This window comes from Cannabis sativa, chromosome 1 (genome assembly GCF_029168945.1).
Source record: "Cannabis sativa cultivar Pink pepper isolate KNU-18-1 chromosome 1, ASM2916894v1, whole genome shotgun sequence".
In the NCBI taxonomy this organism is placed as follows: Eukaryota; Viridiplantae; Streptophyta; class Magnoliopsida; order Rosales; family Cannabaceae; genus Cannabis; species Cannabis sativa.
This window is the reverse complement of record NC_083601.1, coordinates 57,305,615-57,328,041: the sequence shown is the minus strand read 5'-3', so window position 1 is coordinate 57,328,041 and position 22,427 is coordinate 57,305,615. Positions and strand designations below refer to the sequence as shown.

Here is a 22,427-nt window from a genome sequence, read left to right as displayed (position 1 = left end):
GTTATGATTAGGCTCAATCTTGAAAGGCTATTCGTGTTCTTTGATTTGTTAGTTAAGCCTACTTTTAGGTCAGGGTGATACGTACATTTTGGGAACACGGTAGTGCAATTGAGTGGGAGTGCTAGCATAAACATGGAATCTATAGCTTCTATCTGGCGAATAGTAAGCAAAGGATGATCTCCTTCGAGCTTGACCAAACGAACATAAATGGTGGAGTACTCATTTCACATAAGCTGAAATATCATTTATACGGGGTCAAGTGTTTTAAGGATAAAATACATTGTAGGGTGTTACGGTAATCTAATCCCTTTACAGTGTAGATCATTCGTATAGAGGGTCATTGATCACATTAGGATTATAACAATGGATAACTAATGATGTGTCTATATGGTGGAACATATAGAGCATTCTATATACTGAGAGTGCAATTCTAAGTTCTATGCGTGGATTCAACGAAGAATTAATAAGTTAGTGAATTTTAGTGCTAAATTCTTGATCTACTTATTGGAAGCTCGGTTATATAGACCCATGGTCCCCCCACTAGTTGAGATAATATTGCTTGTAAGACTCATGTAATTGGTTTTGATTAATCAATTATAATTCTCAAATTAGACTATGTCTATTTGTGAATTTTCACTATGTCTATTGGTATTTTTCTAAATATTTATTGGAAATTATTACTAAGATGGAAATAATTCATGTTATTTCATATCCATCTAAGTAAAATTTATAAATATTAAATTAAAATTTATATTTAGAATTTTTCATTCTAAATTGGAAATTTTAATTAAATAAATATATAATTAAAATAAATAGAATAAATAAAGAGAATCAAAGAAAATACAACTCTTTTTAAATAATGAGCTTTATTATTAAGACATTCGATCTCTATTGTGGGTTTTACACCGCGTTTGTTTTAGTGAGTAATCCTCCCTAATGGAGGAACGTTCATTAGCAATTTTGCACCGTTTAACCTCGCAAGATAAGTAGTTTGTAAGTGTTTTGTATGGTATGGATCACCCTAATGGTGGCGACCATACTTGACTTGCAAATTATGAAACAATGGTGGAAGCTCATAAGATAGAATTGCCTTGACTCTCGCCTAAACGGGACAACGCTGAATTCTAATCTTGATCGAATAAAAGGTTGCTAGAATGTTTAACATTTTAGACGAGCTGACAACTCTATTCAATGAATGGTAGCTTTGACTCTCGCCTAAACGGGACACTGATATCAGTTTGTTGAAAACCTTGGAAATTATTTAGGATTGTAAGTTTTAGTATTTTCACTAGTCATTCCTACTTGCTATATGTTTATAATTTCTGAATTGTGTATGAATTTATATTGAACCATGTTATTTTCTGTTATTAAGTTGTAGTTTAATTTCGAATCTTCATTGTTGGTCTAACTTGGCTTGTTTATCTAATGAGATAAATCCCTAGTGAATTTTCACCATTAGACATACATAATAGTGTTAGATCTCGAAAGATAAATATTGTATATGCGACATCTAGCTGTTCATCAATTGATGACACCTTAGACTAGTATTTTTACGATATGAAACAAGAAGATTGTATAAATAAGATTACTTTGACATTCGCTAATCGAAGCATCGTTGAATTCTTATTTATAAACGAAATTATCCTAATTCCTCTTAGCTTATTCATTGCGAATTAGCTCAATAACCTAAATTCACTAACTTATTAATTCTTCGTTGAATCCACGCATAGAACTTAGAATTGCACTCTCAGTATATAGAATGCTCTATATGTTCCACCATATAGACACATCATTAGTTATCCATTGTTATAATCCTAATTTGATCAATGATCCTCTAAATGAATGATCTACACTGTAAAGGGATTAGATTACCGTTACACCCTACAATGTATTTTATCCTTAAAACACTTAACCTCGTATAAATGATATTTCAGCTTATGTGAAATGAGTACTCCACCATTTATTTTCGTTTGGTCAAGCTCGAAGGAGATCATCCTTTACTTACTATTCGCCAGATAGAAGCTATAGATTCCATGTTTATGTTAGCGCTCCCACTCAATTGCACTACCGTGTTCCCAAAATGTACGTATCACCCTGACCTAAAAGTAGGCTTAACTAACAAATCAAAGAACACGAATAGCCTCTTGAGATTGAGCCTAATCATAACAGGATTAAGATCATTTGATCTAGGATCAACTAGGCGATATTGACTTGAATAGATATTACGTTAAGTTTAATAAATCTAAGTCAAAGTTCAATATCGGTCCCTTCCGATGCATATTCCATGCATCCAACCTGAGCTTTACTTTAACCAATGCTCTGGAAAGAACATAGCATTTCTCCAAATGCAAGTAAACTCTGTTGTAGATTATCATATCAGTGAAACCCTGTGTGTGATAAATCTAGGAAACTCTATTCACATAGTCATGTTTACTTTCCAATATGTTGACAACACAATAAACAGGATCAAGTATGTGAAGAGGGTTTCAGATGAATTCATACATTATGTACATATAATCATGAAATAAATCATGTGAACCATGCAACATTAAATGTTATTTCTGATCTATATTAATAAGTAAATCTGATTATATTGAAATGAGTTTTATTTAGGGCATAAAATCCAACACTTCCAACACAAGAGTTGTAATGAAGGGTGCCTTTTTGTTGTAAAAATCTGTTAGGCATAATTCTTTTGCATTATCACTTTGAATGGATTTAATGCTAAGTTGGAATTGTGTAGAGACAAAATTAAAAAAAATTGTACTCATCCGCTCGCGCCCAGGGGTTGCACGCCGAGGAATCACGGCGCAGGAAGGCTGCTTGCAGCCATTCCGCGAGCGTGATGAGGGTGCTCATCATCCCGATTTTTCCAATTTTAGAAAATTCATAACTAATTCAAATTAAATCGAAATCGAGTTCTGTAAAAAGGTAAATTGCTTAGAATTTTCCAAACTATCCAATAAAAATAATTACAGAGACAGAAAAGTAACTATTTTTCCCAGAATTCACAAAACAACAATCAAACATCAATATGACACTCAAAGCAACATGATACCATCCAAAAAACAAGCAAATCGTTTTAAGTCCAAATTTCTTGTAAGCAAATCAATTACCATGGCTCTGATACCAGTTGTTGGAAGTTATTTTACCAGGAACTTAGATCTACTCACAAGTATGTTGATTTAACAACCTAAATATGAACTTCTAAAACGATAGAAAATTAAACACATAAGAGTATCAGAAATCTTACATTGGGTGCAGCGGAATATATGTCTCCTCCCACTCAGATCTCTAACCCTTGATTCCTTTCTGTAGCAGAGTATAATCAAGATCTGAGCCCGATAGTCCTTCTTTGTTGTTTCTGAATTCTACACAGCCTTCCTCACTATGATTGAGGTATTACTTGATGTGTGTGGGCACTACTCTAGCACTTATAGATTTCGAAACAGTGAAGGAAGAGAGAGAGAGAGAGGGTGGCGGCTCAGAGAGAATTTTCAGAGAGAAAATTCTGTCAGAATAATGTTGTGTATCAGTTGTTCAGTTGTTTTCAACTCTGAAGCCTTTGCCTTCTATTTATAGAAGACCACCCAGGGCTATGATTGAATTAATTGACATTTAATATTGAAAAAATCAAAGGGAAAAGGGAAGCTAAGTGGCCGGCCTAGGCATTGTGGAAACAAGGCTTGCCACTTTTCCAACTTTCCTTTTCCTACACTGATAGTTTCCTGTTTTGTCAAAAACTGCCAATTCCTTTGTTCAACCACATAAATGTCAAATCTAATTATTTAATAATTAAAATTAATTATCAAATAATATATTGTCATTTATTTTTTTAATAATGAAACTAATTAAAGTTTCCTAATTAATAAATATGCCCTCCAAAATCTCTATTTACTGTTTTGCCCTTAATAAGTGATAAATTCTCAAATACACAAGTCTATCTTGAGAATTTTTAATTGATTAATTAAAATCAATTAAATGAGTCTTACAAGTAATATTATCTCAACTAGTGAGGGGACCATGGGTCTATATATCCGAGCTTCCAATAAGCAGATTTAGAATTTACCACTTAAATTCACTGACTTATTAATTCTTCGTTGAATCCACACATAGAACTCAGAATTGCACTCTCAGTATATAGAATGCTCTATATGTTCCACCATATAGACACATCATTAGTTATCCATTGTTATAATCCTAATGTGATCAATGATCCTCTATATGGATGATTTACACTGTAAAGGGACTAAATTACCGTAACACCCTACAATGTATTTTATCCTTAAAACACTTAACCCTGTATAAATGATATTTCAACTAAGTGAAATGAGTACTCAATCATTTATCTCGTTTGGTTAAGCTCGAAGGAAATCACCCTTTGCTTACTATTCGCCAGATAGAAGCTATAGATTCCATATTTATGTTAGCGCTCCCACTCAATCGCACTACCGTGTTCCCAAAATGTATGTATTGCCCTGACTAAAGATTAGGCTTAACTAACAAATCAAAGAACACGAATAATACTCTTGAAATTGAGCCTAACCATATCAGGATTTCGATCATGTGATCTAGGATCAACTTATGATATTGAATTGAATAGATATTTACGGTAAGTTTCAAAAATCTAATTCAAAGTTCAATATCGGTCCATTCCAATGCATACTCCATGCATCCAACCTGAGCTTTACTTTAACCTATGTTCTGGAATGAACATAACATTTGTTCAAATGCAAGTAAACTCTGTTGTAGATTGTCATATCAGTAAAACCCAGTGTTCTGATAAATCTAGGAATACTTTATTCACGTAGTCATGTTTACTTTCCACTGTGTTGACAACACAATAAACATGATCAAGTATGTGAAAAGGGGTTTGGATGAATATATAAATCAAATAGACAAGCAATTGATTAAGTGAACCAAAACATACACAAATGAATGAAAAAATACTTCTGTTACTTTATTGATATTGAATAATTTGGATTACATTGAAACAGAGTTTTATTTAGGGCATAAAACCCAACAAACTCCCACTTGCACAAATACAAAACAAATCAGTACATTTCAATTAATCCTAAATTCAGACGGTGCTTTTCGAATGAAGTTACTGCCAAGACTTTGGTGAATGGATCAGCTAAGTTATCCTGCGTATCCACTTTCTCCACCAGTACATCCCCTCTTGCCACATATTCTCTGATAATATGATACTTTCTTTCTATATGCTTACTTCTCTTGTGGCTCCGAGGTTCCTTACTGTTGGCTATAGCTCCATTGTTATCACAAAGCAGGACTAGAGGCCTTTCCATTCCAGGAACTACACCGATACTGGTGAAGAACTTCCTAAGCCAGACAACCTCTTTAGCTGCTTTAGCCGCAGCTATGTATTCTGCCTCCATGGTAGAATCCGAAATCGCAGTTTGTTTAGCACTTCTCCAAACCACTGCTCCACCCCCAAGGGTAAACACCATCCCAGATGTAGATTTCCTGTCTTCAAGACATCCATGGAAATCTGAGTCTGTATAGCCTAAGGGATTTAAAGCACCACCCTTGTAGACTAATACATAATCTCTTGTACTCTTTAAGTATTTCAAAATATACTTAACAACATTCCAATGTACCCGTCCTGGATTTGACTGATACCTGCTCACGATTCCAACTGCATAGCATATGTCAGGTCTAGTGCATAGCATAGCATACATTAGACTTCCAACTGCAGAAGCATAAGGAATTTTTGCCATGTCTTCTATCTCTTGAGGATTAGTAGGACACTGTTCCTTAGATAGACGGATACCATGTCTAGAGGGCATGTTTGCCCCATTGGTATTGGTCATGGAAAATCTCTCTAGAACTTTGTCAATGTAAGCTGTTTGAGAGAGAGCAAGGGATCTGTTCTTTCGATTCGACAATGCGAATACCAAGAACATAGGCTGCCTCACCCAAGTCTTTCATGTCGAATTGAGTGTCAAGCCATTCCTTGATGTGAGTAATTTTCTTGACATTGTTGCCAATGATCAAAATGTCATCAACATAAAGGACCAGGAATACTACTACTTGGTTTTCCTTGAGTTGGTAAACACAAGGTTCATCTTCATTCTGATGAAAGCCGTAGGTTTTGATGATCTCATCAAACCTTTTATTCCATGAGCGAGAAGCTTGCTTAAGTCCATATATGGACCTATTTAATTTGCAAACTTTATTCTCCCGCCCAGGAAGAACATAACCTTCTGGTTGCTCCATATAGATGGTTTCTTCAAGAAGCCCATTAAGAAAAGCTGTCTTGACATCCATTTGCCAAATTTCATAATCTGAAGCAGCGGCTATGGAGAGAAGAATTCGGATGGATTTGAGCATGGCAACCGGACTAAAAGTTTCCTCATAGTCCACACCTTCTCTTTGGGTATAACCCTTGGCGACCAGTCTAGCTTTGAAAGTTTCAACTTCGCCTCCAGCACCTCTTTTCTTCTTGTAGACCCATTTACATCCAACTGGACGAAAATCATCAGGTGGTTCTACATATTCCCAGACTTTGTTCTTTTCCATGGAATCCATTTCTGAATCCATACCGGCTGACCATCGCTTCCGTTGCGGACTTGCCATTGCCTGTTTATAGGTTAATGGGTCGTCATCAATACCGTCACCAACGACCATATTGATTTCACCATCCAAGCCATAACGAGATGGTTTTGTAGAAACCCTCCCACTACAACGAGGAGCGGTGACCTTCTGAACAGGAGCTTTGGTAGTAGTTTTCTCAGTTGCTACAACTGAGGGAGTGGGATGTTCCTCTTCTTGAGTAGAAGAGGATGGTACATTTGAAGGAACAAAGATTCGTGAGCATTTCCTCTAATACAATTTCACTTTTCGGTTTATTGTCTTTCATATAGTTATCTTCAAGGAAAGTAGCATTTGTAGAAACAAACACTTTGTTATCCTTGTGACTATAGAATAGTCCACCCCTAGTCTCTTTAGAATTTCCGACAAACATGCAAACTTCAGTTCGCGATTCCAGTTTGCCTTCTTTCTTTCTTAAGACGTGAGCAGGGCACCCCCAAATCCTATAATGGCGTAAACTAGGTGTACGACCATTCCATAGTTCGACGGGTGTCTTAGGGACTGCTTTAGATGGAACAACATTTAAAATGTCATTTGCCATTTGAATAGCATATCCCCAGAAGGACGTAGACAGAGTTGAATAACTCAGCATAGACCTAACCATTTCTAAGAGAGTGCGATTTCTTCTTTCTGCAACTCCATTCTGCTGTGGAGTGCTTGGAGCAGTATATTGGGATTCAATTCCAAGTTCAGTTAAATGATCTTTGAACTGCATATCCATATATTCTGCTGTGGAGTGTTGTAGGTTGGAGTTGTTGAGTTAACATATTGATGATTTGTTGGCATTGAGAATTGGTAAGTTGAGACTGGGAGATATCAATGCTAGGAGTGGAAATCTACATGGTTTGAGGAGCCCGATTTGTTGAATTCTGGTCTAGTTTTCTTGAAGTTGATGTTGGAAATTATTTTACCAGGATCTTAGATCTACTCACAAGTATGTTGATTAACACCCTAAATATGAACTTTCTAAAACGATGAAATAAACACATATAAAGTTTAGTAATCCTTACATTGGGTGCAGCGGAATAATATGACTCCTTCCGTTCAGATATCTAGCCTATGATTCCTTTCTGTAGCAGAGCATTATCAATATCTGAACCTGGATCTCTTTCTCTGATTCTTTACTGTTGAAACTCCTTCTTGCTGAAAGTCTTTCTTCACGATCTTTCTCACAATGATTGAGGTATCACTTGATGTGTGTGGGCACTATTCTCACTCTAAGAATTTCAAAATTCAAGAGGGAAGAAAGAGAGAGGGGGTGGTCGGCCAGATAGGGAAAGAGAAGGCTCAGGTTTTTTTGAATCAGAAGTGTCAGTTTTCCTGAAGCCTTCACTATCTATTTATAGCATTCCACTAGGGTTAGGTTTGAATTATTTGGCATTAAAATAATGAAATTATCAGTTTAAATTCCCTACAAAAGTGGCCGGCCCTATACAAGTGGATTTGGGCCTCACTTTTTGCAATTTTGCAGTTTTATCTTTTCTGCATCTGATTTTCTCAAAAACGCCAATTTTCTAATTCAACCATTTAAATGCCAATTCTAACTATTTAATAACTATAAATAATTATTAAATAATATTGTCATTTATCATATTTATTAATTGAACCGTACAAAGTATCATAATTAATAAATAAGCCCCTAAAACTCTTTCTTTACAATTTCGCCCTTACTTAGTGAAAAATTCACAAATAGACGTAGTCTAAATTGAGAATTATAATTGATTAATCAAAACCAATTATATGAGTCTTACAAGCAATATTATCTCAACTAGTGTGGGGACCATGGGTCTATATAACCGAGCTTCCAATAAGCAGATCAAGAATTTATAACCTAAATTCACTGACTTATTAATTCTTCGTTGAATCCACGCATAGAACTTAGAATTGCACTCTCAGTATATAGAATGCTCTATATGTTCCACCATATAGAAACATCATTAGTTATCCATTGTTATAATCCTAATTTGATCAATGATCCTCTATATGAATGATCTACACTGTAAAGGGATTAGATTACCGTTACACCCTACAATGTATTTAATCCTTAAAACACTTAACCCCGTATAAATGATATTTCAGCTTATGTGAAATGAGATCTCCACCATTTATTTTCGTTTGGTCAAGCTCGAAGGAGATCATCCTTTACTTACTATTCGCCAGATAGAAGCTATAGATTCCATGTTTATGTTAGCGCTCTCACTCAATTGCACTACCGTGTTCCCAAAATGTACGTATCACCCTGACCTAAAAGTAGGCTTAACTAACAAATCAAAGAACACGAATAGCCTCCTGAGATTGAGCCTAATCATAACAGGATTAAGATCATTTGATCTAGGATCAACTAGGCGATATTGACTTGAATAGATATTATGGTAAGTTTAATAAATCTAAGTCAAAGTTCAATATCGGTCCCTTCCGATGTATACTCCATGCATCCAACCTGAGCTTTACTTTAACCAATGCTCTGGAAAGAACATAGCATTTCTCCAAATTCAAGTAAACTCTGTTGTAGATTATCATATCAGTAAAACCCTATGTCTGATAAATCTAGGAATCTTTATTCACATAGTCATGTTTACTTTCCAATGTGTTGACAACACAATAAACAGGATCAAGTATGTGAAAAGGGTTTCAGATGAATTTATACATTATGTACATATAATCATGAAATAAATCATGTGAACCATGCAACATTAAATGTTATTTCTGATCTATATTAATAAGTAAATCTGATTATATTGAAATGAGTTTTATTTAGGGCATAAAACCCAACAGTTGATGGATCAGTTGGCTTTCGAGTGCCATATCCTGGAGGAAAACCATGCAAAAAAATAGCATTTGTCCTTATAATGCCCAGATTTTTGACAGTGGGTACACATTGGACAGGGCTTTTTGTTTCTTGAAGTCTGATTAGCAGCAGGGGCAGGATCTGTCTTATTGGCTGCTGGTGTGGAAGTAGCAGTGGCAGCAAAGGTGGGGATGGTTCGATGGCCAATGGTTCTTTGGCGTTCTTGATTGACAGTCATTGAAAAAACTTTGTTGAGAGGGGGACAAGGGTCAAGGAGTAATAGCTGGTCACGAACAGCATGGTAAGTTTCATTAAGTCCTTTAAGAAATTGAAGGACTTGATCATGATTAGTATGATCTTGGGACTGAGTTGCTGCAGCACAAGTGCAGGGAAGTTTTGGCCTCAATTGATGAATTTCATCCCAAATGGTCGTGAGTTTAGTGAAGTAAGAGCTAAGAGAATCTTCCCCTTGATGAAGATAAGTAAGGGTTTCATTGAGCTCAAAGATTCTTGGCCCATTTCCTTGATTAAATCGATTGTGTAATACTGTCCACATCTCGGCAGCAGTGTCAAGGTACATGATGCTGCTTTTGATCTCAGGTGAGATCGAATGTAAGATCCAAGACATAACCATTTGGTTACATCGGATACAAGAACCAAAGAGAGAATCATTAGGAGGGGGTTGAGGGAGTATACCTTCAAGAAATGGAGTTTTATTGCGGGCTCCAATGGAGATCTTGAAGTCTCTGCGCCATGGTTGGAAGTTTCGATCTGTAAGAATTCGAGTAGCAAGAACGAGCCCCGGATGGTCTGCATTACTCAGATAATAGGGACTTCTGATGTCCTCGTAGGCAGGACGATCGGGTTGAGTTTGTTGAACAGGTGGAGGAGCTGGTGACTGAGCTCGATTGTTATTGTTATCAGCGGAAGTTTGAAGATGGTTGGGGATCGATCGGAGCAGGGGCATCGACCACGGGATCGGTGGAAGTAGCCAAGATAGTTGCTCGTGTCCTCACCATGGATGAAAGGGTGAAAAAGCTTGAAGATTTAGGCAATTTCTTCTGATACCATATTAGAACAGAGAAACTGGAGAAGAAGTATTTTTATCATTCTGTGTTGAATGGAAAAATACAATAGAGAGCCTTATATAGGCAGAGAATGAATACAGAGAGATAACAAAACCAACTAACATTACTGACACAGTCTAACTAACATAACCGACAATAGAATCTAACTGATTCTATAACTAATTCTTGATAAAATTAGTCAAAATTATTTTCATCAATGAGAATTATTTATAAAAGTTTATGGCAAACTTTTCATGCGATCCACCAAATACGAAAGGAAAAAAAATAATAGAAGAACAATTTAACCCAAGAAATAACAACGTACTAAAGAAAATGAATAAAAAACAAAGAAAGCAAGCTTTCAATTCAAATTAATATATACCTTGTATAGAGTCACAATTTCGTCATGAGCTTTGTGCCTCCTGCTAACTTTCACTAACTTTCCTATTCTGAAAATCGATTTCCACAAAAAAAAATGATTTCAAAATTTCCTTCGTATATCAAAAAATATATTATATATATATATTTATATTTAAGATCCAACATATATCAGTTCAAAAAAAAAAAAACAAAAGATCCAACACATATATTTACTGTTCCTTCAAATTCATATTAGAAACTTGGAAAAAAAAATGAACTTATTTATTATTTTGTAGATAGAAAGCAGAGGAAGAGAAGATGAATTACAACAGAGGTAGGCTTCAATCGTATACCATCTTCGGCTGCCAATTGAAAAGTTTAATTTATATTTTAGGGTTTAACATATTGCGATATTAAAGTTACTTTATATGAATTTAATTTATATATAATATATATATTTTTTAAAAAACTTAATGAAAGACGTTTAGTTTAACATAATAAATATTATTTTTGAATACAAAATTTTTTTTTAAAAAAAAAGTCACCCAATAATTTCTCATAAACCAAGAATTTTGTTATATAGCTACATTTTATATAATACTAGGTGAAAGTTACGTGGCGAGCCACGTAAATATTTATTTTATTTAAGTTCTAGTGGTTTTTGTTTAAGAATTCGGTAACTAATTATAAATTATTTTATAAACGACATATTTTATGAAAGTAAACTTGTTAAGAATGTCATAATTGTGTATATAAACCTATAATATACACATTGTTATTCAAATGTTATAATATGAATTTCAACTCATCCCGCTATACATCTCTTACACACTCACACACCCAACCACTTAAGTTATCCCCAAGTGGCTACACACTTAATTATTGTACTCAAAAATCATGTAATTATAGCCTGGACATTATAATTAAAGAGAGAACACAAAAGGAAAAAAATACCAAATACAAATAGATATAGCTTATTAATGCTAATCAAGATTAATAAAAGAAAATCATGTAATCGTAACAAGTGCTCCTATTAGTAAAGCCTCATTCTTTCCGCTAAACTAAACCGGATTTTCCACATAATATCGCGAACAAAGACAAATATGCAATGAAGTAAGTAAATGTCAACTAAAATTGGCTCACTATCACTGCACAAAATAAGTCACAAACCCAAACATTCTCTTCTGTTTGTATGAATTTCTTTCGGATTATATATGATATATATCTATATATATATTTACCTCATGGTCATGGTTTGTGTGTTTGCAAGGAAATGGGAATCTCATCTTAACCCTTCTAAAATTGAAATTTCTATCGATCAAGTAGCATCCATCTATGTTTATTAACATCATATATAGTGTCCCATCAGCACTCCACATTGCATAGTAATACCTTTGTCTCAGTATTTGCAACTTATTGCTATATAGTAGTCATATTGATGTTACAACAATATATAATAAACAATTTCAAAGGTAAAGGTAGTAATTTAACAAGAAAACAAGGGAGTTTAAAAATTAGTTCTGAATGTGATTAGGAAGGCCAGGAGGTCCACTTTGCTGTGTCATTAATAGTACCTAATCACAATTTAAAAATTCATTCAGATTAAACTCTATTTATAATTAAAGTAATTATAGTCTAGCAGATTGAGCAAACTTGCATTTTCATTGGAGGGTATCTTGAGAAAGGAGCATGACCGTGAACAAGCTCTATTGCAAGTACCCACAACATGAATTTTTTCCACAACTTCACTCGGCAAACCACAAAATCTCACCATCTCTGCCATGAATTATCAAACTAAGCTTTTAATCAGCATATAATTAAAACAATAGTACTAAACTTGTTTCTTCATACATCAAATTAAATATACATCAAATTACTCTTCAGTGGCTGACATTTTTCAATACCCCAAACAACTGCAGGACTTCCCAATTCAAAAGGACTAAAAGATTACGAACCTATTGACAATTCAAATTTCAAATACTTGTCTTCTCAATAGCAGAGTAAAAGATTCCAAAAGACAATTCATATTTCCAATATAATTTACTAACCCATTTCTATTTAAGCTTCTTGCTAATATCTTTTTTATTTAACTTTTCCATCACAAAATAACTCATAAATAAGATTTTTTTTTTCATTTCCTTTTTTCCTATTTATTAAGAATTTTGTTGGCTGAAATATGAGTGATATTATATATAGTGAAGGATTTTCACAACCATTTCTATCTTACAAACAACTGAAAAATCATCATCTTAGTGAAATATTTCAATGAAGAAGAACAAACTTATTTGTCACACTCTCATGTATTTTATGATCAATGAATTATCTACACAAAATTATTACCAATTGTACTCTGTACACACACATATATATATTATAAGGTTGTCCTAGTTAAACTTTGTGGTAAACCAAATTGTGACATTAAAACTTGAAAGAAAGAAAGAAAGCATAATACACAGTACATGAAAAGTAGTCTCTGCAACACATTTCGTTTCTTATATTTCAAAACTCATCGTTCTCTTCTACTTCAAACTTTCCCTCATCTTTCACTTTTTTCCTCAGAACTACTGCTAAAAATCTTTGGTTGCACTACTTTTGTTCAAATCTATGATCATAATCGATCAAAACTTGACCTAAAATCACCTAAATGTTTAGTTATTGGATATTCTAGCAACAAAAAAGAATACAATGTTATTCACCAGCCACAAACCAATTCTATCATAGTCTCGCTATCACTTTTTTTGAACCAAAGATAGAAGATCATAGCAATAAATTACCTTAATGGGTAGTCATTCTAATAAAATAGTAAATCTATACCCAATCCATAACCAGGTACATTGTTTTCCACAACAAAAGATAAAGAAGAAAATAAAGTCGAGAAAATAGTTAAAGAATAAATTCACTAACCAGCCATCGAGTTGTAGTCATTGTTGCAAGCCGAATCGGTCGAGTTGTTCTTTCACCCACAATCTTTAGGGTTAAATGACGATTACAGTGAAAATTGAGCTTAATTGTTAGCGGCAGAAGAGGAAGAAGAATTTCAGAATCATTCACGTCATTTAACCCTGACGTAAGCCACCACATTGACCCAATCTTGGAACAATATCCTCTCCCCATTCCATGTCGTACCGTATCTCAACACCCAGACTTGGTTTGTCGATCTCTTCACCCACAAATCGCAGAGAAGAAAGAAGAATTACAATAAAAAAAAGGATCAATAATGGTAGAGAATGATATTTGACTTCATGTCTTTGATTTCATTCAAGGATTAAAAATTGTTTATATATGTCAATATATGTCAATTCATGAATCAAGAACATGATAAAATTCATGTTTATATGACTACAACAACTTTATTTATAAAGAGGTTAGATGAATTGTGATGAAGTTCGTACTTACCCCACCACCACCCAACTTAAGAGATTGGTAATAGAAATGGCGAAGTGATTGTTGCTGGTCCTAAGGTATCTCACTCCTAACAGTCGGTGGGAGTGCGATTTAGAGAAAGAATTGGGAGAGAGAGTGAATGATAGCTAGGGCTACGAAAATGGGGATGAAGAATCGCAACTAATTTGTTTATCGCACACCCATTGTTATAGCTGGAATCATTCGAATGAAGAAAGAGGATGAAGAATTTTGGAATCGCAACTAACCCAATTCATAGTCCTTCTGGGATTGAAATTGATAAGAAATTAAGAGAAAAAGGGAAAAATGGTTATAGAATGGGGAATCACACCTTTTGATAGTCCTTTTGGAAAGGGATCGGAGTTGATAGGAAATTAAGAGAAAAATCGAAAAATAGTTGTAGATAGCCAATTTTAATATATTTTTTTTTAAAAAAAAAAAAATATATTAATATTCTCCAAGATAAGTTTGTTAGAGAGATATGTGACTAAGATGATTTTTTTAATTTAAAAAGATATTATTAATATTTAAAAGATTGTTTAATTTTTTGGGTTTAATTATTGGGTTTATTTGTTAACGGGAGATCAAACCTAATCGTTAAATTTAACAGAATATTCTTTTATTTTTAAGTATATTCTGTCAAACCAAGAAATACCGTTAGATAGACACTTTTAATATATAAAGATATATATATATAAATTCTTAGATTAAAAAAAGAATAAAAATTATATTGTAAAAATTGGTCACTTTGTAATATATAGTGCGGTGCGGTTTGAATCGCAATTATTAAATTTAAAACCGCAAATCGTACCGTAAAAGATTTTAAACCGTATTTTTATACAATATGGTGCGGTGCGGACGGTTTGTACAATTTAATGAAAACCCCTACTTTAAAAGATAAAAATACTAATTATTTGTTCTAGATATATCAAGAAATAGAATACCTAAAATTAAAAGAACAAAGAGATAACAAAAACTTGTCAATATGGTAAGAAATAGGATATAATATAATATCATATAAAAAATAATGATGGACAGTGAAAAAAAAAAATCTTTATCGAATAAAAATAAATAAATACGGACACCTGAAAAAAAAAACAAATAAATAAGAATAAAAATATATAAATACGGACACCTGAAAAAAAAAAAACAAATAAATAAGAATAAAAATATATAAGAAACTGAACCCATAAATTTAGAATAATATAATTAAAAAAAAACAATAAAAATAATATTTTGAAAAATTAAGATTTAGAGAGGATTTGGTGAGGAGGACCCTTTTTTTTGATAAAAGTTTTTATGAGAGAACTTGAATATTGTTTATTCTCAATTGAATCAGTACAAGAGTTCTACAACAAAAATACTGTACACGTATTCAATAATTTAATTTCCTCACTGAAAAGAAAAGTCATTTGTGGTCCCCTTTCCCCAAATTTTTTATCATTTTTATTTTTTGAAATTGTCATACAACTTCCATTGAGAATGAACAACATTCAAGTCAACTTTAAAGTCATTTTTATTTTGGGGAATTCTATTTACACCCCACAAAATGATAAGTACATCCCATTATTAAAAAAAATATAAACTTAAATAATTTTTAAAAATTACTCTTAATATTTTTTTAAAAATTTTTTCTCACATTATTTTATGTTAATTTCAATACTTATTTTGATTTTATTTTCATAATTTTTTCTAACTCATGTATATTTTTTTTAAATTTTTTCTAAGAAAATTTTATATAATTTTTTTCTCATAATATTTAAAATATAATTTATTTTTGTTTGATAGGTATATTTTTTAAGAATATAAATTGGAAAAAAAAAGTTAAAAGAATTTAGGTCAATTAAAGATATAAATTTTTTATAAAATAAAAATTATTAAAATGGGGTGCCTTTAGAAAATTTTGGGGTGTAAATAAAATTTCCCTTCTATTTTCCCCAAAGTCATTTGAAGTCAACATATTATTAATTGGCGGTAGCTAGTATAAGAGAAGACGTGTTGTGCTGGTTTCAACAAAAAGAAATGGAAACAGAACAATCTTCCAGGAATTCAAGTTCATGTAGTTCTCCAATCACTGATACAATTCTAAATATTGATTCACCAAAGTATGATGTATTCTTGAGTTTTAGAGGTGAGGACACTCGAAAGAACTTCATGGGTCATTTGAGAGTTTCTTTGTTTGCAAAAGGAATAAAAAGCTTCATAGATGATGATCAAATCGAAAGAGGTCGATATATATCTACACAACTACTCCAAGCCATAGAAGATTCAAAGTGTTCAATCGTGATTTTCTCACCAAACTATGCTTCATCCACATGGTGTTTGGATGAACTCGTCAAAATCATTGATTGTATGAAAACAAGAGGTCAAATCGTAATACCCATCTTCTACAACATCGATCCATCTGATATTCGCAAACAGACAGGGCGTTTCGGCGAGTCATTTGCTGTTCACGAACAAAATCTAAAGGATGAGATGGAAAGGATTAATGGCTGGAGGACTGCCTTAAAAGAAGTTACTGCTCTTGCTGGTTTGGATATACAAAACTACAGGTATCCTTAAATATGCTTAATTAATATTAACTGATATCGTTGATAATTCATTTTTCCTTTATTTTAACTTGTTTTAGATATACTATCTCCATGGCAAAAAGAAAATCTTTGTTTGTTTTGGGATTATTTTTATTTATTCATAGGATTTATTTTAATTTTTTTTGTTTGACTTAATTATTTTCTGATTTGATTTGTTATTTTAGGTGGTGTTTGGACGTTTGCTAATATTTTTTTTTATTTGATTTTCTGTTTTTAAATTAGAGAAATGAAATTATTTTTTAAAAAACATGCTCTTTAAAATTATTTTAATTAAGAATTAAAATTTTAAAAATTAAAAAAAAAATAACTTTTAAAATTTATTTAAGCAGTTTTTTCTTCTTAATTAATATTTTAGACTCTCACCTGAACTCGATTCGGATCTCGACCTGAATCCGAATTGAAACCCTAACTTAGATTCAACCCCGAATTCAGAACTTGGACCCCAACCCCGAACTTGGACCTCAGACCCCGTCTCTGGCTTCGATCTTCACCCAGATCTCAGACTTCGGGGCTAGACCCCTGACCCGAATTCAGATCTGGATCCGACTTAAATAAAATCAAATAATAAAAATAAACTTTACAGAACATACTTTTTTTTAAAATTAAAAAATAAAAATATTACTAACTGATATAATTACTTTTGTGAAAAAAAAAAAAATATAACTATTTGCTAGCTGTTATATATACATATAATATACTCTATTTTTATCTGAAAATGAAGACTATTAATTAGAAAGAAGTTGATAAAGATTTTGGAATCAGCATATTAAAGTAGAGGTACTTTCAAGTGATAACTTTGATGAATTATTAGTAGCAGTTATTTTCTATCTATGCAGTGGATAATTGTTAGTTACTTACGTTAAGAAAGTACATTCATTCAGTATGTATTTTTAGTTAGATAATTATTATTAATAGATTAATTAATTTAATGTGTTTAACATAAAAGGGATGAAGCCAGCTTTATAAGGGATATAGTTGAAGATATATCATCTCAATTGAGTAACGTGATGCCGCCAAAAGTTGTAGAGAGTCTTATAATTCCATGGATACGGAGTGCATTTGGGGTTGTTCGCGCACTTTTCCTCCTAGTTTTCCTTTTCCTTGTTGTGTTTCCTCTATTTGGTTACTTTTTCTTCAACGTTGTAGTACCTGTAATTGAGTATGTCTTGGGTGTGGATCAAGGGACCCATTCATCCTCATATTGTGATATCACGATTGATGGAAAGACTACCAGACAATACGGGAGTGATTGTGGTAATTTTAGAGGTGTGATGAAGGCATTTAATAAACTGCATTAATAATAGTATCTTCTACTTATTTAGGAAGTCGAACATGCCAGGACATATACTCTTGGGTAATTAATTTGATTAATTTAAAGCTTTAGTTTAATTGTTCTTGTATATAGGGACTGCCCCCTGTTTGTGCTTTTGTTACCGCTACTAGTATATATTATATTAATTAAATTTACTCTTTAATATTTTCTTAATTTTATTAGAATATTTTTTACAAAACTTAAGACCTAATTAATTAAGTTAATATTTTTTTTTGAAAATATAATGTATATGTATTTATTTTTCATGGGCAAATAATTTTCTTTTCAACTTAGTTAATTTTTTTCTCTTACATAAGTTAAAAATTTTATAATTTTGTGTGTTTAAATTTTGAGACTTTTTCTATATTAAACCAAAAATGGATTAAATTTACATTTATGACCCCAAAAAAAGAAATAAACAAAAATAGAAACTAAAAGTTGTTAATTACAAAAATACCGGCCAAGGAAAACGGAAGCCTCCATCTTCTTCGTGACCCAGCCGCATTCTTCTTCGTGACCCAGACGTCTAACCCCAACAACCCATTCTCAACCATTTTCCTTCCAAAATTAGGAAAATCAGATTTAAAAAAATGTAGATCATTTGGAAAACAAGTTAAATCCTGAAAATCCAAATACAGGAACGGAAAGAAAAAAAATCATTCAACCTCCATTACTGTACAAAAAAAAACTCAAAAGCAACAATCAGTGAAAAAGGAAATCGCATTCAGATGTGAATAATCGAATAGAAGCAGATCTGTAAATCATTGAAACTCACACATGGTTGAATCAGAAAGAGAATTGAAGGTAATACAATTTTTTTGCAAGAACATCGTGAAATCTTTTATTGTCAAATAATTGAAATTTGTTATTGATTGATGAAAACCAGATTTAATTGAAATAATAATGAAATGTTGGTGAATATCAACAAAAAAAAAAAACTTTAACGCATATAAATAGGTGCTACAGTGTTTTATTTTGTAAACAAGTGTTTACAAGTTGTGTTCAAGTAAAATAATAGTAGTTTGGGATCTGCAAACGAGAAAAGATGAATCTATTCTTATTAATTACTGATTGCTTAAAAAATAGTTGTTTGATAGTTGATTTAATAGATTTAAATAGTCGTCCAGATCAAAATGTTACTTGTAGAAGTTGTTGCTGGAAAGAGTTGTTTATTAGTTGTTTTGATAGATTGAAATAGTTGTTTGCAACTACAGAAACTGAAACAAGTAAATAATTTACATTATTTCAGGATACGGAACCATTACAAATATTGGTGCAAAGCAATGGGTATTGGGATGACAACAAAAATTATGTTGAATATGAATCAAGTGGACAATTAATTTCCACCAACTGCACTTTTGAGGAACTACTGAGAATAATGATGGAAGAACTCCAATGCAACCCTGAATCAACACAACTACAACTGAAATATCAACTGAAGGAAGGAGGCCAACCACTACAAATCAAGGATGACAAAAGTTTGTTGTTCTACATAAAGCTATTAACAAAAGAGGTTGATTTTACAAGGTACCCATTGTGTGTGAACAAAACCAACAACACGACGCCACCTAACCAAACAATGGTGTGCAACAATATGATCATGAAATCGTATGACAACAACGCAGCACAGGCATATTTGCAGCAACTTGGAAACAACCCGGCAACAACTTCCAAGCAACAATTATGTGCACACGATTGGATCTGTTGAAGATGATACATTTTTCCTAGAAATAGGGACAGTGACATCAGAATCAACCATACAACAACCAGAAAACAACAGACAAAAAACTACAGCAGTAGATGAATATTTCGACTTCACCGACTACGCAAAGCTTGGGGCTGCAAAAATGGTACAGCAACTCGAAAACAACCAGGAAGAAGAAGAGGAAGTCGACAACACATAAATGATTATCATCAATGACAAACGACATGAAACAATAGAAAAGGGACAAATTTACAAGGACAAAGAAACATTGATAAGTACACTATGCTGTTGGGTTTTATGCCCTAAATAAAACTCATTTCAATATAATCAGATTTACTTATTAATATAGATCAGAAATAACATTTAATGTTGCATGGTTCACATGATTTATTTCATGATTATATGTACATAATGTATAAATTCATCTGAAACCCTTTTCACATACTTGATCCTGTTTATTGTGTCGTCAACACATTGGAAAGTAAACATGACTATGTGAATAAAGTTTCCTAGATTTATCAGACATAGGGTTTTACTGATATGATAATCTACAACAAGAGTTTACTTGTATTTGGAGAAATACTATGTTCTTTCCAGAACATTGGTTAAAGTAAAGCTCAGGTTGGATGCATGGAGTATGCATCGGAAGGGACCGATATTGAACTTTGACTTAAATTTAATTAAACTTACCGTAAAATCTATTCAAGTCAATATCGCCTAGTTGATCCTAGATCAAATGATCTTAATCCAGATATGATTAGGCTCAATCTTGAAAGGCTATTCGTGTTCTTTGATTTGTTAGTTAAGCCTACTTTTAGGTCAGGGTGATACGTACATTTTGGGAACACGGTAGTGCAATTGAGTGGGAGCGCTATCATAAACATGGAATCTATAGCTTCTATCTGGCGAATAGTAAGCAAAGGATGATCTCCTTCGAGCTTGACCAAACGAACATAAATGGTGGAGTACTCATTTCACATAAGCTGAAATATCATTTATACGGGGTCAAGTGTTTTAAGGAATAAATACATTGTAGGGTGTAACGGTAATTTAATCCCTTTACAGTGTAGATCATTCATATAGAGGATAATTGATCACATTAGGATTATAACAATGGATAACTAATGATGTGTCTATATGGTGGAACATATAGAGCATTCTATATACTGAGAGTGCAATTCTAAGTTCTATGCGTGGATTCAACGAAGAATTAATAAGTTAGTGAATTTTAGTGTTAAATTCTTGATCTACTTATTGGAAGCTCGGTTATATAGACCCATGGTCCCCCCACTAGTTGAGATAATATTGCTTGTAAGACTCATGTAATTGGTTTTGATTAATCAATTATAATTCTCAAATTAGACTATGTCTATTTGTGAATTTTTCACTAAGTAAGGGCGAAATTGTAAAGAAAGAGTTTATAGGGGCATATTTGTTAATTATGATACTTTGTATGGTTCAATTAATAAATATGATAAATGACAATATTATTTAATAATTATTTATAGTTATTAAATAGTTAGAATTGGCATTTAAATGATTGAATTAGGAAATTGGCATTTTTGAGAAAATCAGATACAAAAGGTGTTAAAATTGCAAAATTGCAAAGCCCAAGGCCCAATCCATTAAGTGTATGGTCGGCCACCTTTGTAGCTTTTTTAAATGATTTTTTCATTATTTTAATGCCATATAATTCAAATCAAACCCTAGAGGAATGCTATAAATAGATAGTGAAGGCTTCAGGAAAATAACACACTTTCTGAATCAGAAAAACCTGAGCCTCCACTCTCTTCTCTAGCCGCCACTCTCTCTCTCTTTTCTTCCTCAATATTTCGAACCTCTCTTAGTGATTAGAGTAGTGCCCACACACATCAAGTGATACCTCAATCATAGTGAGGAAGATCGTGAAGAAAGATCATCAGCAAAGGAGTTTCAGCATCAAAGATTCAGTGAAAGAGATCCGGGTTCGGATATTGATAATGCTCGCTACGAAAGGAATCAAGGGCTAGATATACGAACGGAAGGAGTCATATTATTCCGCTGCACCCAATGTAAGGTTTCTTAAACTTTATATGTGTTTATTTCATCGTTTTAGAAAGTTCATATTTAGGATGTTAATAAACATACTTGTGAGTAGATCTAAGATCCTGGTAAAATAAATTCCAACAACTGGCCTCAGAGCCATGGTAATTGATTTACTTACATGTAATTTGGACTTTAAAACGATTATTTGTATGTTCTTTGGATGGTATCATGTTGTATTGAGTGTTATTTGATGATTGATTGATGATTGTGAAATTTTCGTGAAAAATAATTGTTATTTCGGTTCTGGCATTATTTTTATTGGATAGTATGGAAAAAATTAAGCAAGTTAGCCTTTTACAGAACTCAATTTGGATTTTATTTGAATTAGTTATGATTTTTTAAAGATTTGACAAAATCGTCTTGATAGTTTCCTGCGATCGCAGAACTGTCCGTACAGTTTCGAATTTTTTCAATTTTCTTCAATTTTTCATACTTTTTCATGGAATTAACTTCCAATTTTTTGTATGGTTTTGTATATATACTATTACTATTCCTAATTCAATTC

The 22,427-nt window shown here is 32.7% G+C and overlaps 3 protein-coding genes across 6 annotated transcripts; 2 read left to right on the top strand and 1 right to left on the bottom strand.

Moving 5' to 3' along the window:
• Positions 1-8,605: 8,605 nt before the first annotated feature.
• On the bottom strand, positions 8,606-14,616 carry LOC115718736 (uncharacterized). Of its 4 annotated transcripts, none has more exons than XM_061108639.1 (5): positions 14,224-14,616; positions 13,732-13,987; positions 12,522-12,621; positions 12,069-12,401; positions 8,606-10,916 (listed from the first exon to the last, which is right to left on the bottom strand). In XM_061108639.1, the coding sequence occupies exon 5, from the start codon at positions 10,365-10,367 to the stop codon at positions 9,396-9,398; it is 972 nt and encodes a 323-aa protein (XP_060964622.1). In that variant the 5' UTR covers positions 10,368-10,916; positions 12,069-12,401; positions 12,522-12,621; positions 13,732-13,987; positions 14,224-14,616; the 3' UTR covers positions 8,606-9,395. The 4 variants fall into 4 exon arrangements, with proteins under 4 accessions (XP_060964622.1, XP_060964621.1, XP_060964620.1 ...); XM_061108638.1 differs by having other exon boundaries at positions 12,522-12,603; XM_061108637.1 differs by lacking the exon at positions 12,522-12,621.
• A 1,592-nt stretch (positions 14,617-16,208) lies between these two features.
• Positions 16,209-18,295, top strand: LOC115706872 (disease resistance protein RPV1). Its single transcript, XM_030634630.2, has 2 exons — positions 16,209-16,781; positions 17,767-18,295. Exons 1-2 carry the CDS (start codon positions 16,252-16,254, stop codon positions 18,116-18,118), a joined length of 882 nt encoding a protein of 293 aa, XP_030490490.2. The 5' UTR covers positions 16,209-16,251; the 3' UTR covers positions 18,119-18,295.
• A 93-nt stretch (positions 18,296-18,388) lies between these two features.
• On the top strand, positions 18,389-20,117 carry LOC133033644 (uncharacterized). The gene is made up of 2 exons (XM_061108636.1): positions 18,389-18,936; positions 19,382-20,117. The coding sequence occupies exons 1-2, from the start codon at positions 18,910-18,912 to the stop codon at positions 19,838-19,840; spliced, it is 486 nt and encodes a 161-aa protein (XP_060964619.1). The 5' UTR covers positions 18,389-18,909; the 3' UTR covers positions 19,841-20,117.
• The last annotated feature ends 2,310 nt before the right edge of the window (positions 20,118-22,427 follow it).

Bases quoted from the DNA above. Each gene is read 5' to 3' on its own strand.
- LOC115718736 (XM_061108639.1), bottom strand. From the start codon at position 10,367: ATGCCCCTGCTCCGATCGATCCCCAACCATCTTCAAACTTCCGCTGAT.
- LOC115706872 (XM_030634630.2), top strand. From the start codon at position 16,252: ATGGAAACAGAACAATCTTCCAGGAATTCAAGTTCATGTAGTTCTCCA. The intron at 16,782-17,766 runs GTATCCTTAAAT...TTAACATAAAAG, and splicing joins TTGGATATACAAAACTACAG to GGATGAAGCCAGCTTTATAA.
- LOC133033644 (XM_061108636.1), top strand. From the start codon at position 18,910: ATGGTTGAATCAGAAAGAGAATTGAAG. The intron at 18,937-19,381 runs GTAATACAATTT...ACATTATTTCAG, and splicing joins AATCAGAAAGAGAATTGAAG to GATACGGAACCATTACAAAT.